General features: G+C 45.8%; 1 protein-coding gene across 3 annotated transcripts in view; it reads right to left on the bottom strand.

The window, feature by feature from the left end:
- The window catches only part of RNF169 (ring finger protein 169), a 54,291-nt gene that overhangs the window by 17,135 nt on the left and 21,302 nt on the right, over positions 1 to 15,854 (bottom strand). The window contains exons 1-3 of one of the 3 annotated variants that reach the window (XM_090030827.1): positions 12,379 to 12,455; positions 9,638 to 9,887; positions 7,981 to 8,122 (exon numbers count right to left, since the gene is read on the bottom strand). In XM_090030827.1, coding sequence (XP_089886953.1) covers positions 7,981 to 7,989 — 9 coding nt within the window. In that variant the 5' untranslated portion in view covers positions 7,990 to 8,122; positions 9,638 to 9,887; positions 12,379 to 12,455. Of the gene's footprint in view, positions 1 to 7,980; positions 8,123 to 9,637; positions 9,888 to 12,378; positions 12,456 to 15,854 lie in introns of those variants that run through there. The other 2 variants (XM_090030828.1, XM_090030826.1) reach the window with 2 other exon arrangements.

Raw genomic sequence — 15,854 nt, 5'->3', positions numbered from 1 at the left:
CTGTGATCAGTAAAATCAAGCCAAAGCAATTTCCTGATGGAGATGCTTGTGCACCAAATCCTGTGCTGGATCTCCTCCTCAGTATTTGCTCTGAGAGAGAGGTGGCTACCAAGGTAAGAGAAGTGCTCGATGGCCTCCAGGGTCTTTGAGGAGGGAGGAGGTGTCACCATCCATGGCCTGGAGCAGGCTGGTAGAGCACTTTAGCCACCTCAGTGTTGAGAGAGGACCAAAGTTCAATAGGTTTCTGCTATGAGGTTCAGTGTAGTCTCGAGATTTTTTTCAGTGTGCACACTGATAGCCCACTTATCGGTGTGTTAAAGGACAAGGATGGCTGTCATGAATACTCTGGCCTTTGAGAGAAAGTGTCCTAGACTGAAAAGCCCTCCATCCGTTCGCTATTCAAATATCAATTCCAGAAGGGTGGCAGTCCTTAACGAGAACCAAGATGACACTCAAAAAAAAAAAAAATTAAAAAAAAATGAAGAACAGAATTGGGGCAATGGTGCATCTTTGTATAACCTCAGTTTAAAAAAACAAATGGATCCATCTCCAATCCATTACAAAGCACAGTCGCAGTCATTTGGTTGTGGAAAAGCCTCAAGACTTTAATGCATTTTTCAGGGCATCTAAATCTAGCCAGTACTTTCCACAAGGCTGCATGACTGTTGAGTCAAAGGCCTTAGTAAGGTCAACGAAGACCATATACAGGTCCTGATGTTGTTCCTGACACTTTTCTTGGACCCGGTACATAGCAAATACCATATAACTTGCCCCACAGGATGATGTGAACCACAGTGAGATTCCAGAAGGACTTGCTCAGCAAGAAGTAGAAGATGGTTCAGGAGGATGAGGCTATATCTTGAGAGTTCCCACACACAAACATGTCTCCTTTATTAAAGGCAGTCATGCTGTTAGCATTCCTCAAGTCCTCCGGGATCGCCCTCTGAATTGTTCCAAATTTGCAAAATAAATTCATGGGTCATAGTATCAGTTCCTCACCGCCTGCCTTGAAGATTACAACAGGTATGCCATGCGGTCCAGTAGCCTTGTTCTTCATTTTCTTGCTAGCATGCCAGCCTGCTAGGATAGGAAGGCTGGTGAGGGATCCCCCCTCAGGGTGTTAGGTGGCAGACTTGATGGTGGCATCTGTCACAGCTGACTCACGCTCTTTCCTTTTAGCTTGGATAGATTCGTTGTCTCTGATGCGCACTAAGCCACCACGCAATCAGCCTGTCCCTGGAGCTGAATCTGTCCCTGCCATCACTGATTTTTGAAGATCTTCCTTTGAGCTTCGGCTTTGAGCTGGTGCATCTCTTCTATTGGTAGGAGGTGTCATCTTGCCAAGCAGAAAGAGCCCTTCACTTCTGGTTGAGGAGGGCTTGGATTTCAGTGTTGTTCTCTCATCAAACCAGTTTTGGTGTCGATAGGTGGTATAGCCAACGGTTTCAGTACAGGCCATATGGACGGCAGCTTTAAACTCCTTCCAGAAATCCTCAGTGTTACCTTACCCTCAAGTTGTGGGCAGGAGCAGAGAGCTTTTCATGGAGACGCTGCTGGAGATCCTTATGGCCCTCCTGGCCTTGAAGAGATTTGGTGTTGAGAGCCCTTTGCATTGCTTTTGGCTGTTTTCAGTGTTACAAAGCAAGCTGGGATAGTCATAATGGATCTGATGAGATGATCTGTCCAGCAATCGCCAGTTCCTCACACGGCTTGTGATACAGATATCCATTTGATCATGGGCTCTAACAAGAACAATAAAGGAGGTCCTCGTGCTTAGAGCAAGCGTGTCTCCAGGCAGTTTTGTATTTGTCACTCTGTCTGAACATAGTGTTCCTAATGACCAGGGATCCTGGTTTTTTTGTTTTCAAATCCCCAATTTTCAGATTAAAAAAAGTAACCCAAAATCCACATTTTTCTGTGATCAAAATGAAACACTACTAATATATAGATACCTATCTATAGTGGTGCTTCATTCTGATCACAGAAAAGTATGGATTTTGGGTTACTTTTTTTAATCTGAAAATTGGGGATTTTTCTTTTTTAAATTAGAGAAAACCAGGATCCCTGCAGGAAGGATGGAGAAGCATGCCACTACAGCCAGCTTTCTCTACTCCTTCCTTCCCAGTGGTGCCACTCCAGTTCCAGGTCATGCCCAACTCTGGCACTGAAGTCACCGAGGAGAATGATCTGGTCTTCCTTGGGCGTACTAGTCAGAACTTGGTCGAGATCAAAGTAGAATTGCTGACATCCTTGTTAGTCTCAGTACCCGGTTGTTACTGATGAGATGGAGGGTCACAAGATGTTCACTGATGTCCACAGGGAACTCTGTAAGTTGACTAATGAGCTGATTCTTGAAGACAAAATAGGTGCAGTGTGTGCATTTGGCTTGGGCCAGTTTCCCCTGCCACAGGAAGGGGTAGCCTCCACCATCTTCCCTCAGCCCTCATCCCATCATCTTGTCTCACTCAGACCTGCAACGTCGATGGTGTAACTTACTTCCCTGGAGATGACGCCAGTCCTTTCTTTTCTGGCATGTCACTGTCTTGGTCGGCAGTCTGGTTCCAGCAACTCTGTGCATAGCAACTTCATAGCCAGTTGCTGTAAACAGTTTCCCAAGCAGGATGTCTTGATGCCCCTTTTGCCCCAGGACAGGATGACAGTCTGGGCCTGACAGCAGGCTGCAGTGACTGCTCCCTGGTTGATTCTCCCTAACAAGATGTTTAATTTTTCCCCCCCACTTTTCTGTAGATTGAGACCCTGTAGTGGTAGAGAGACTTGTGTGTCCCAATGATCCTCAGAGTCTCACACTCCTAGCAGGCTCACCCATTGAGGAACAGGTCTGAGGGGAGGTTTCAGACAAACCGTGGTCCAGCTGTAAGTCCTCAGAGGTGGGTCAGGAAAAAGACGATGTCAGGATCTCAATAGTTGTAACAATGAAAGAAGGCCGCAGCAAGAAGGAGGTCTCCTGTTGTCTAGGGCTCTCCCTTGCCACTGGATCCAGATCTCCATCTTGTTAAGGTTGTGTGGTTGTTTTCATGCACCAGCTTCCTCATGTTGAAGTCACGTGCAGGCTTCAAACACAGGAAACACATTCTTCAAAATCCCTGTGGCGATGGATCAGTGGAGATGGAGATAGGACCAGTGCATCTGCAGGCAGCAGTAGCCTGATGGTCGTCTTGCACCTGGGTTGAGACAGAGGTGCAATTTGACAGCTGCTACCATGACTGTGCAGCCCTCTTCAGGATCCCTGCTCATCCTGCACGGGGAGAGGGCTAGAAAAGGTGCCCTAACCCTAGGCTGCCTTATCTGCTCTTGCCTGGGGAACCACATGCAGTGGGATCACTCTCTCTGCAGTCAAAAACGTCACAAGACGACAATGTTTTGGCAACGTGGAGCGCTCTATCAAAGTAGCTGTAATTTACTAAACAAATGAAATTAATAAACCTGCTAAAATACATTGTACAGTATCCCAAAATGCACTTGGAGTAGAAGCTGTTTGTGCATTTGTATGTAGTAGCATGGCACCAAAAAACGTTTTGTACAACAAAAAAGCATGCTAGATGCTTTGGAGAAAGGCAAAAGACCTAGCGGCAAAGAGCTTACAACCTAATGCCCACTTCTATATCGGTGTACCTGGAAGTCAACTGAGATCAGTCAAGTTGTACACAGAATCCAAAAGAAATCAGTCACGTTGGACACACAGTTCTTGCAGCCGAAGCAGAGTCAAAAAGATGCAACATACGGAGGGGAAAACCATGCCCAAAAATTTTGTGCCTCAATGCTGGGGTTCAGCAAACATTTTGATAGATCCAGGCTTTCTAGGGTAGATGAGGGTTTTTACATTAGACTGATAAACAAGGCATCTAAAAACATATCTGAAGACAGAGCCACAGTATTTAGTTTAAGAAACACACAAACCTCACTACACGACATCATTATAAAGATTTGCTTGGTAACGGGAGACTGACGAGCAACCGCTCGCAGAGGCACCTGGCTGTATTACAGGAAGTGCACAGCCCCACTAGGGGTAATGCCTTGCTGGACCTGGTCTTGGCCATGGGGGATGACCTGGTGAGGGGACTGCAGGTCCTTGACCACCTGGGCAATAGCAATCATCACCTGCTGGATTTCACTATCCAACGTCAAGGGCTCACACCAAGGTTAAAGCCCTTGACTTCAGAAGGGCCAACTTCAATGAGCTCAGGAGACTAGTGGGGGAGGCACTGAGGGCCCAGAAGGTAGAGGAGACGGGAGTCCACGAGGGATGGTCGTACCTTAAGGGGGCGATCCTCCAGGCCCAAAGGTAACAGTCCCTGAGAGAAGCAAGGGGGGTAAGAGTGCTCAGAAACCCCCTTGGCTCAGCAAGGGCATTCAGCAATGCCTGAGGACTAAAAAGGGGGTGTACAACCAGTGGGAGGGAGGGGCTGTCACCAAGGAGGAGTACTCCTCCTTGGCCAGCAGTGTAGGAGACCTGTTAGCAAGGCCAAGGCAGAGATGGACTCCGGCTAGCGTCCGGGATTAAGGACAACAAAAAGTCCTTTTTCAAGTACATTGGGAGCAAGTAGAGGGCACCAGGCAATGTAGGGCCCCTGCAAGACGCAAACAGTAACCCTGTGGCTATGCCAGACAAGAAAGCTGATATTTTTAACAGTTTCTTTGCCTCCATTTTCTTGAACAGGAACCGGGACATCCCACCTACCAGAGGCTGGGACAATCTTGGGGATAGCTCTGTCAGGCCTTCAGTCAGCGCAGATGTAGTTAGGGATCTTCTGGAAGGGCTGGACATTTTTAAATCTGCAGGTCCAGATGCCCTCCACCCAAGGTGTTGAGGGAGCTGGCAGGGGTCATCGCGGAGCCCTTGGCCCAGCTGTACGAGCATTTGTGGTCATCTGGCCAGGTGCCGGGGGATTGGAAACTAGCTAATGTGGTCCCAAATTTTCAAAAAAGGGAGGATGGAGGACCCAGGTAACTATAGGCCTGTAAGCCTCACCTCTGTGCTCGGGAAGATCTTGGAGAGTGGGGGGGCAGCAGGGGAGATCATGCTCAGGAGCAATCAGCATGGGTTCATCAAAGGCAAGTCCTGCCTGACCAACCCGGTTGCCTTTTATGACCAAGTAACGAACTCCTTGGATGATGGTGTCACTATGGATGTAGTCTTTCTAGACTTTAAGAAGGCTTTTGACACTCTCTCATCCCATCCTCATCAATAAATTAAGCAACTGTGGCACTGATGTCTGCATAGTTGGGTGGGTAAAAAATTGGCTGATGGGGCGCACCCACAGAGTAGTGGTTGTACTCAGCCTGGTGAGTTGTGGGCAGTGGGGTCCCCCAGGGCTCGGTCCTCAGGCCCGCACTGTTTAACATCTTCATCAGCGACTTGGACAAGGGGGTGGAAAGCACACTGTCCAAGTTTGCTGATGACACTAAGATGTGGGGTGAGGTGGACACACTTGAAGGGAGAGAGAGAGGCTGCAACTGGATTTAGACTACAAAAGTGGACACATGAGAATAGGATGGGGTTCAATGTAGATAAATGCAGGGTGCTGCACCTTGGGAGAGGGAATCCACAGCATACACACAGGCTGGGGAGTTCCCCTCTTGAAAGCACAGAGGCAGAAAGGGATCTCGGAGTCATTATTGACTCCAAGATGAGCATGAGCTGCCAATGCCAGACCGCAGCCAGCAAGGCCAGCCATACCTTGTCATGCACCAAAGATGCATCTCAAGCCAGTCCAGAGAGGTGATGCTCCCCCTCTATGTGACACTGGTCAGGCTGCAGTTGGAGTACTGCGTCCAGTACTGGGCTCCACACTTCAAGAGGGATGTGACCAGCCTGGAGAGGGTTTAGAGGAGGGCCACCCGCTTGGTGAGAGGGCAGCAGGACAGGCCCTACAAGGAGAGACTGAGGGACCTGAACCTGTTCAGCCTCAGCAAGAGGAGGCTGAGGGGGGACCTGGTGGCTGCCTACAAACTCATCAGGGGAGATCAACAGCAAATAGGTAGAGCCCTTTTCTCCCCAGCACCACTGGGGGTGACAAAGAGCAATGGTAATAAGCTGATGGAGAATAGGTTTAGGTTAGAGATCAGAAGGCAATATTTTACAGTTAGGGTGGCCAAAATCTGGAACCAACTTCCCAGGGAAGAGGTCCTCACCCCTACCTTGGGCAAAATTCAAGAGGAGGTTGGAAGATCACTTGTCCGGGGTCTTGTGAACCCAGCATTCACTCCTGCCTGTGGCAGGGGGTCAGGCTAGATGATCTGTTCAGGTCCCTCCTGACCTTAGTTACTATGAAACTATGCTACATTTAGTCCACTACGCGGTAAATCATCTCTCAGGCTGCATCCAGATGAGTGGGAATGCCTGTAGTGGGGCATGCCCAGGTGGAGTAGGGAAGGCTACGGCCAGCAACTATGCTGGCCCTAGCAACCTTACCTGGAGTCCTGGGGGCCTTGAAGAACTGCAGCTGCCATGCTCCTGCAGCAGGAAGCCTGGCCAGCAGCTGGAGAGTCGCTCCAGCTGGCTAGGCTCGTTTTGGGTGGCATGCACTGCTGCCAATGTATGCTGCCTTGTTTTTTTCCCACGCAGGTTTTTTTGACCCCAGGATTTCCCAGGGTCAAGAAACATCGCTGCGCTGCAAAGTAGCAGCATGGGAAACACCTGCATGTGCAGCGTGTGGTGCTGCAGATGGGTCTGCGGCGCCACATACTGCACATCTGTGCTCATCTGGATGCAGCCTCAGAGGCTAGTCATGCACAAAGGACTGAATGAGGGATAACAAATCTTTAAGGTTTCAGTAACGTTCTTTTGAGCTGTCTGAAATCCTCCCACAATTTTTGCTTCCCTTCTCTTGTCCCCCCACCAGAGCCTGTCAAAATCCACACAGTTCTCCATTTGTTCTCTGGTCCATGTTTGTATTTAATTCAGCTTCATGTACAGACACATGCACACAAATAAAAACATAGAAAATTTTTTATCAGCTTGCTGAAACAGACAGCAAGAGATACAGACAGAAAACACTGATGGAGCCAAAAAACACATCTCTTTTGAAAAAAAATACTTTTTATCCTTGTTTTAGAAGCCTTGTATACCTCCTTCAAGCCAGCTGGTTAATGTTGGCACCTAGGCAAATATTTGTGTAAAGATATCTTGGAAAGTTTTGTTTCCATCTGGAATGCAAGTTAAGTTTGCTAGCCAGTGTTACTAAATTTGGCTCGTTAGTTTAATGTTCTCTGATGCGGGTCCTCCATCCCTCTCCAGACATACCTGGATTAGATGTATGGGCTTCCACAAATCAAAATGTCATTAAGATGCAAGAAGAATTGTGCTGCAGAAATAATCCTAATAATAATCCTATTAATAATAATGGGATGTTGCTGGGAAATTCAGGTGTACAATTTAATGGCAAACAAAACTTCCCATTGACAACATTTATATTAGGTTATACAAAACTGTAAGGTTAAATTATTTTCCCCGGATGCAAATAACACCTTGCAGAGTTTCCAACAAAACACTGCAGTACTGTACCAGTTCAGGAGAAATAGGTAAAAAAAATGCTACCTTATTATAGATTTCACAGACATTAGGGCTGGAAGGGACCTCGCGAGATCATTGGGTCCAGCCCTGATTATACATCTCTGATTTAGTTAGTCTACAATGTGGAACTCTAACCTGCCTTCTGCCTAGCTTATCTAAAGCAACCAACTTGTTAAAAGGTAAAAAAAAAAAAAAAAAAAAAAAGTATAAAGATAGATTCATAGAGGTTTCAATTCTAATAACTTTGGATGTTAATTAGTGGTATACGTAAAAAGAATAGTTTTAACCAAACCTTGCAAGAGCCCAAGAAATTGTTATGCTGGGAGTCTGAGACTAATCCTTCCCATGCAACTGAAGGGAAAAAATAAACTTCTCTCATTTCATGGGCAAATTAGGAATTGTATTCTTGACATCAACATATACACCCAAAATCTGGTAAAACTCACATTTGACATCTTCTCTTCATTCCACAAACTCTCCAGGTTTACGTGGTGTTTAAAGGTGCGCTACAGTGAAGGAGACTGCTCTGTCTATCACTGCTGCTGAGAAGGTACATGTCTGCACATGCCACAGGTAGGAGTTTCCCTACTGATTACACAAGATTACAAGCAAAAGACTGTTTGTTGTGTGAAGGAAACTCAAAAACCTGAGATTTTACTAAATATTACAAGTTTTTACCCCTTGGCAATATAAAAAAGAAACCAAAACCCCAAAGCAAGCTTTCCTTTAAAACAAAATAACCATAAAACCCCCTTTATTTTGCATAGTTGGACGGATGCTAAATAATTAACCTTATTTTAAGTACTGGTGCATCTACAAGCAAGCCTGTCCACTGTGTCAAGAATAGCCTTTTACAGAATTATCTGAATCTGATCAGTGGTTTTCAATGCAGTAAGTGCCTATAGACAGCAAAGAAGTACTGTGTTGTATTCAACTACAAAAGGGTTAAAACTAGGGTCAATATTTAGATTTCTAAAGCATCTGACCTTTTCAACAAGATGGAGGTACTTTAAAGCAGTGGTCTCCAAAGTGGGGTGCGCAAGACGATCCATTGAGGTGCGGGAAGAAAATATTAGACCTTCTATTTATATTTATTTTTTATCTAAAAAAAATAAGAAATTAAGCTTTACTAATATTTAATATATGGACTGCCACTGGCGCTCTCACTCAGTCCGTATGCCAGACAGTCACGTGTCCTGTACGGTGCACGAGGTATCCCGAGGGAAGAACGGGAGTTCCACAACGTGGAGGGGTTGACAGTGGCGCCCTCAGCAGTGCCCCCAATAAATATACATATATTGGGGGTGCATGCTCAAAAATGTTTTACTGATAGGGGTGTGCAATCAAAAAAGTTTGACCACTGCTTTAAAGAACTGCCCCTCAAACACAGAAAGATGATAAGCAAACTGGGGAGACTGTGATAAAGTTCGGTGATTGCCCCCACGTCACAAGAGTCGGAGTTGGGTATGGGATTTAGCACTCAAGACTATGGGATTATGACTTCAGGAGTGTAGTCAATTGTGACAAAGAGCTAGTTCATGAATCTAGCCAATAATGACAGTTACCATGAAAGGCTGGTTATTTTAGTTAAAAATGGAGTGTTTGACCCTCAAAATGTCACCTATCATTTTTAAAGCATCATCGCCCAGCATTCATCCCTGTCTGTGGCAGGGGGTCAGGCTAGATGATCTGTTCAGGTCCCTCCTGACCCTAGCTACTATGAAAGCTGCATATTAAAGTAGCTAAGTCTCCGTGATGAATGAAAAGTCAGCAGGCAAGGTGTCAGAAGCTGTAGTCTTGCACTTACTTGCTCACTCATATTTGGGGAGGAAACAGATCTCCCAGCTGTTGGTGAGTAAAGATTTAAAAAGGGAAGGTCAGTGAACAAGCAGACCAAGAGGCGTTAGACAAAAAAATCTATTACCAGAATGTGTGTGGCATAATTAAAATGCCAGCAATATTTCATTGTGTGTGAAGTGTTCCACTGAACTGCATATATAATATCAACCGCTTCAGGTGGGGCAATAGATGCAAAGATCTCATGATGATCTAGAGCTGTTGCAACCTTACTGCAGGTAAAAAAAATAGTCAGTGTAGTACAACCTCTGGCCCTCAATCAGGCACAGCAATCAGATTTGATCCGTGGTGCTCAAACTTTTGGTCCGGTAGGCCAGATGAACAGTGCGGGGCTGGTCCGTGGGCCAGAATGGGCCCCACACTCCCATGTTGCTCCTGATCCACCATGCAGGATCACTCTATCCAGCCTCCAGGCCTCCAAATTTCCAGGCCCTTGGGAGTAGAGAAGCAGTGCCACTGCTTCCCAGCCATCAAATTTTCAGATCCGTGGGGAGCCCTGCAAGATGGAAGACATGATGCCAGGGGATAGATCTGGCCTGTAGGCTGGGTTTGAGCACCTCTGAATTAAGATCTTTCATACAGTTAGTAACTGAGTGACCAGAGAAGTAGATATGAACAGCCATTTACTGGGTCAGACTGCAGGTCCTTCTTGCTAAGTATCCTGTGTCATGCAGTGGCACAGGGTAGATGCGGAAAGGGAGAATGAACAGGGGACGACCAGGGTTTTTTTCACTGTTCCTCTCCCACTTGCAGCCTCCAGCTTTTAGGGTCTAGGAAGTCCTGATTCAGAGGCCGTGCCCCTTACTCCTGCGCTCAATAGCTACTGATTAGCCTTTTCCTCCAAGGATGTGTTCAATCCCTTTTTGAATCTGGCTGAACTGTCAGCTTCCACAACATCTTGCGGCAATGAGTTCCACACTTTACGCAGTTTGTGGTATTAGTTTGAAGTCAGGGGTAGAAATACACCTTAAAGACTACCTGAATCAGAGATGCATAAGCTTTGTGAGCAAGCGCTCACTTCGTCAAAGAGTTTTAACTCCTAGCTACAGAGATTCCCATTTGAGTTAAAGAATAAATCAGACATTTAAGTAACATTCTTAACCTTTCACTGGTGTCTATAATAAGGAATTTCATAACAAAACATTCCCAACTTGTAGAAATGCCCAAAGCCACAACGTTTTAATCTACACAGCAGGCTTGGCTACATAAGAGAAAAGAAAACGGAAAGCAGTCTGATTGCAATATCCCGCATGACAGAGATGTTGCATTCCCTTCCAAAAGTGCTTTAATCAACTGAAGTTACTCTATAAACTGCAGGGACAAGCTGTGGACTCTCCATCACTGGAGGTGTTCAAGAAGAGGGACAGCCGAGGGTCAGGGACAGGGACAGGCACAGCTATGGGTATTTTCCATGCTTCTGGGCTTTGCTGAAGGTCGCATGGGGCTGGGAGGAAATTCCTCCCTCTCCCCTCCCTGTTTTTTAAGTGCTTTTTAAGCCTTCCTCAGAGGCACTGGGGATCAGCTACAGCCCTGCCTGGGAGTTTTGACCAGGCTGTGCCAGTGCTCCTGCTGGGACTGAAACCCAAGTGTTCCTGGCTAGATGGTTTTGCCCCTCTGCACAGGGTCAGCCTGATCACCAAATCTGGGGTCAGGAATTTTACCCCACGTTAAGACTGGTACAGACAGTGGGGATTCTTGCCTTCCTCCACAGCAGGAGGCATGGCCCTCTACCTGGGATCTCCTGAGCGCACGTTAATGATCTTTACAGAAGCAGGACATTGGCTGCTGTGGTCCCACCGCTTCATCTATAGCAGGTTCGGGTGTTACATCTTGCGTTGTGTCAGGATTGACTGTGTAGCTTTGCCAAGAGGTTAGACAATGTGTTGGGTTTGGATAGGAATAACCCTGCCTAAAGGAGTGGGAGATTGGATTAAATGACCTATCGAGGTCTTTTCCAGCCCTGCTACTCTATGATTTTATGACCTGGCCAGCACAGGAAACTCTTTCAGCTATCACTGTGAATGCTGCTATCAAGATTGCAAGAATGCTTTCAGAATGAGAAAAGTGCACGTCTTCACTATATGGCTACACACATATACTCTCCTTGGTTTCAAAGGCGCACGTGCCACTCCTGACCAAGCCTTCAACCAAAAAACCCCCACTTTCATCAAGAAAAAGGCCCTGACCCAGCAGAGTCGACCTGAGCTTGCATTGGCCTTTGCATGGCTCCCTGGGAATGACTGCAATGGTCAGATCAGGGTTTATATCAGGAAAAACCAGTGAGCAACTCAGAACATGGGGGCAGAACGGACACTGGTCTCCACCCTTACCCAGAGCAGCTACTGCTACACCTACTGCATTTCTAACCCACCAGGCAAGCAGACTTCACATGTGGCTCACCGCAGGAGACCTTCTAGTGTAAAAACCTGACTCACTTCAATGATTGATTTTCAAAACATGCTCCTTTTTAATGTACAAAACAATTCTGCCACACAGAGTCTATTTAATTCCCAAAGGTCTAAAAAGGCTTTTTCTTACCCTTTATTTTTTCCCCCCTTTTATTTTCCTTCATCCTTTGCATTAGACCAACTTTTGAAAGCCTGGCTTTGAAAGATTTGATTTCTGAGACAGCTGCGAATGAATGAAGCATGGTGGGGGCAGATCAGGACTGCAAAAGGCTTTGCAAAATAATAATTTGCAACAGCAAATGCACTAATAAACCCTGTATACCTTACAGTTGGTTAAGTAACGCCGAGGAAGGTGCGTTTTCATCTCTTGGAAGCCAGCCTAAGATAGCAGTAGCTGGCTGCTAAGCTGTTAGCTACTGCCAATGTTTCCTGAACTGGCTGGGTGGTATGAAAGGAAAAATGACCTTTGTTGTAGAAGACAGAAAAAGCCTCTGAATGCTCCATATAGGTAAAAAGGTATATTTGTAAAGAATCCCAGTTACTCTGGATGCAAAGTCATTATTAAGCAGAGTACTATACCTTCTTCAGTTGGCTTTCATATTCCTCACGCAGTTCCCCTGGTTTGCTTAATTTGATGGGTGCTCTGAATATAAAGTCTGGAGAGATAAGGGGGAGGGGGAAAAAAGGAGGAACATACTTTAAAAAGGTACAATACTTGGAGATATTTCCCTTTATTCTTAAAAATGGCTAGCAATACTGTTATTTTCCATTTCAGTGACTGAAGTTCGACTCTATTTAGACATACAAAGTTCTACAGCATTTCCTTGACTGCATACATTTGTATTACAACCCTGCTACCAGAGCTGTGTGTTAACACACAAGGTATTCAAGCTGCCTTCACTACACTGCTCTGCTCCTGCAACAGCATGCACAAAACCTTTTGAAGGGAGAGTGCCGATTAATAACTTCCATAGTTTTACCCTGCCTTACTTTCTGCCTGTCTTCAGACTAACACGGCTAATCACCTCTTGCACAATTCTTATCGTGATTCTGAGTTGCTTACTAACAATTAACCGCCACAACATCCCACAGAGGACTTATTTCCATGTTACAAGCAAAGAGAGTAAGCAGCTTGCCCGAGACGTCACAGTGAATCAGTAGCAGAGCCAGAAATAGCAACAACAACAATAAAATGTGCATTTTATTAGACTAATTCTAGCAAGGCCATCTACACCAGCAGCATGATATTCTCATTCCTGGACCCCTTTCTTCCACTTACATAAAGGCATGAATCTAATCATAATATAAATGCTTGTTTAAGCAAGCTGTTATATTTATCAGCACACCTACTAGATCTACCTACCATCCACCTAGCCATTTTACGCTATCAGCTTCTGACAAAGCAACTTTTTCAACTATAATTAGCAAGCAAAGGTTTTCTTTTCCTTGTGCTGCGCTGGGTAACTTTAGCATTAAGTCGAACAAACAGTTTACTTTTAATCTAGAGCAGAAAGGAGGCAAAAAAAAACCCAACTAACAAGAAACAGAAAGTAAACATATTTAGGATATTGGTAAACAGTTACTTTTTGCCTTCCTTTCCAATGTTTTGCCACGGGCCAGCTTCCTTTATGCAGCTCCTAATGTCATCTTTAGAAGTTTCCACCTATTTTTGCATAGCACAAGTCTGGACATGCCATACTTTGCAGTCAGAGAGCACGTTACAGTCATCCCGGAAAGGAAGCAATCTGACAAAGCTTGCATCCTGCAACCTCAATTCACCTACTCGTTATTATGAATTCAACAACAATCCATCATATTAGTGTAGGCAAGCTCTAAATACAGGGGATGGGGACGGATGAGAAAAAAGAGGCAACAGAAATGTGCTTTTCTTTGGTCATCATCTCCCAGCCCCAGCAGGAAGGAAAAAAAAAAAAAAAGTTTATGACTTGAAAGAGATCACGCACTATAAAATTCACTGAGCCGGCATGTTTAACCCTCAAAGATAAAAGGGTGCATACTGTCCAAAGGGCACACGCTTGTCTAAAACGGAAAGTTCCTTAAATAGGGTTACCGCCTGGGTCTTCCTGGACATGTCCTCTTTTTTGGCCCCCTGTCTGGGAGGGTATTTAAGATGTGAGCACGTGTGGGTGTGCGCACGCGCGTGCATGGGAGCTGTGTGGGCAGCAGGGCTGGGGGGGTAGGGGGCTGCAAGCTGGGAATGAGGGGCACTGGCAGCTCAGGGGAGCAGAGGCTTAGGAGTGGGGGGCAGAGGCTAGGCATCGGCATATCACTGCCCCCTCCCCCGCCCCCATCAGATAGCCCCCATAGGTGCTCTCTTTTTAGATACTGGAAATATGGTAACCTCACAACATAAGTAAATTAAAACACAACAGTCTCTAGCCATTTGCAACCAAATCTTTTACATCTAATCTTGCCTATCCATACAGTTATACAACTTCCTTGTTTGTGCATTACAAAGTTTTACTTAGGCTTAAAAAACAAAGACACCCCCCCCCCACACACACACACGATTCAGAGCTGGCAGGACAAGATCCAGTCATTTAGAAACTGATGAAATACTGGACTTCCCCATTCCTGCCCTCCCCGCTTTTGCTTTCAAGTTTTCCAGCATTTTGCTGCAAAAGGTGACCCAATCTCTGCACAGAAATGAACCTGGGGCAGAGGTCTGGAGCATCTGAAGCTCTGAGGAAGGGCCGTGCGTGGCCAATATCAAAGGCTCAAAAGCAGTGAGTCAGGGAGCCAAAAATAAGTATGAGATGAGATTTTCAGAAGTGGTGAACTTCGGGAGATTTGCTTCCTGGTTTTTGATATATTCAGGAATACACTTTCAAGATGTTCTTGTCAACTGCAAAGTCTACAAACTTGCTTTGCTTTTTAACCAAAAGCTGAAATTCCTCTTTGAATCGCATAACTTTGGATTTGTGATAAAGATCAGGACTGGAAATGCTGTGAAATGAAAGCCTGCATTCCCTCACCCGGTTTCAGCCTCCTCTTCCTGGCCGGGAGTCACCTAACAGTTTTGGATTCAAAACCGGTGAGGCAAGGTTGGAAAAGCCATGGCACAATTACATAGCTTCTCCACCCTGTTTTCCATTCATGTCCTCCAGCAGTTCCTGTTCCTCCCGAATTATCAGGCTGGATTTCCACTGAGACCATGCCAACGGGTCATCAACTTGTAACATGCTTCAGGTACTTTTAAACATTTGGAGTTTGTCTAAGGTCTTATCTTCACTACTAAAAAAGTATGCAACCCCACTCAGTGTAACTAATATGCATGAGTTAGGAGGCAAAAAACCCAGCAAGGAAAAGGCATAGCTTTTGTTTAGGTTGGTTTAGCAGCCCAACACAAGTTAACTTGGAATGGATGCAAGGGTGCCCATATACAAAGTTGCATGGATTTAATTAGGTTTAACATCAATACTTTGTATATAGCTTGGGCTTCATCATCATGCTGTGAAAACCTTAGGGTAGCTACACATGCTATTAGTATACAGCACTCAACTCCAGCCCACACTGAGCCAGAGTTTATTGCTCCTGGGTGCACCATTTGAACATGCATCCAGAACCACAGCACATTGAGGTCAGAGTAGCCACAGCTGGCAGGGGACCTAGGGGGTTGGCTTGCCAGCCCCAGGGCTGCTCCGACTTGGCTCAACGAGCTGTGGATAGGTTGGATGGGGCACGAGGGTGCTCCAGTATGGAGCCAACCGGCAGGCAGCCCCCCCACTGTAGCACACTTGTGACCCAGCCAGCTGGGTCAGCATTTACAGCTGTGCACAAAAAACCCCACACTCTGAAGCAGGATAGTATTTGTATTTAAAACTACTATCCTACCGTGGAGTTTATTAGTTTCTTGCTGCCTAACAGCACTGCACATGTAAATGTGAGATGTTTACTGTGGACCTGATTTACTCTGCAGTAAACGTCTCACGGAGACTCTCTCTTAGAGTGTAAACTAAATCATGAATAACTTCTCAGGTGCACCTAGTATCCAGGTTGTAGCCGTACTGGTCTAGAAGCAAAAGGAATACAAA

This window comes from Crocodylus siamensis, chromosome 1 (genome assembly GCF_052110815.1).
Source record: "Crocodylus siamensis isolate JL-2025a chromosome 1, ASM5211081v1, whole genome shotgun sequence".
Lineage (NCBI taxonomy): Eukaryota > Metazoa > Chordata > Crocodylia > Crocodylidae > Crocodylus > Crocodylus siamensis.
Note: the sequence above shows the minus strand (reverse complement) of the source record. Positions and strands in the feature narration are given on the sequence as shown.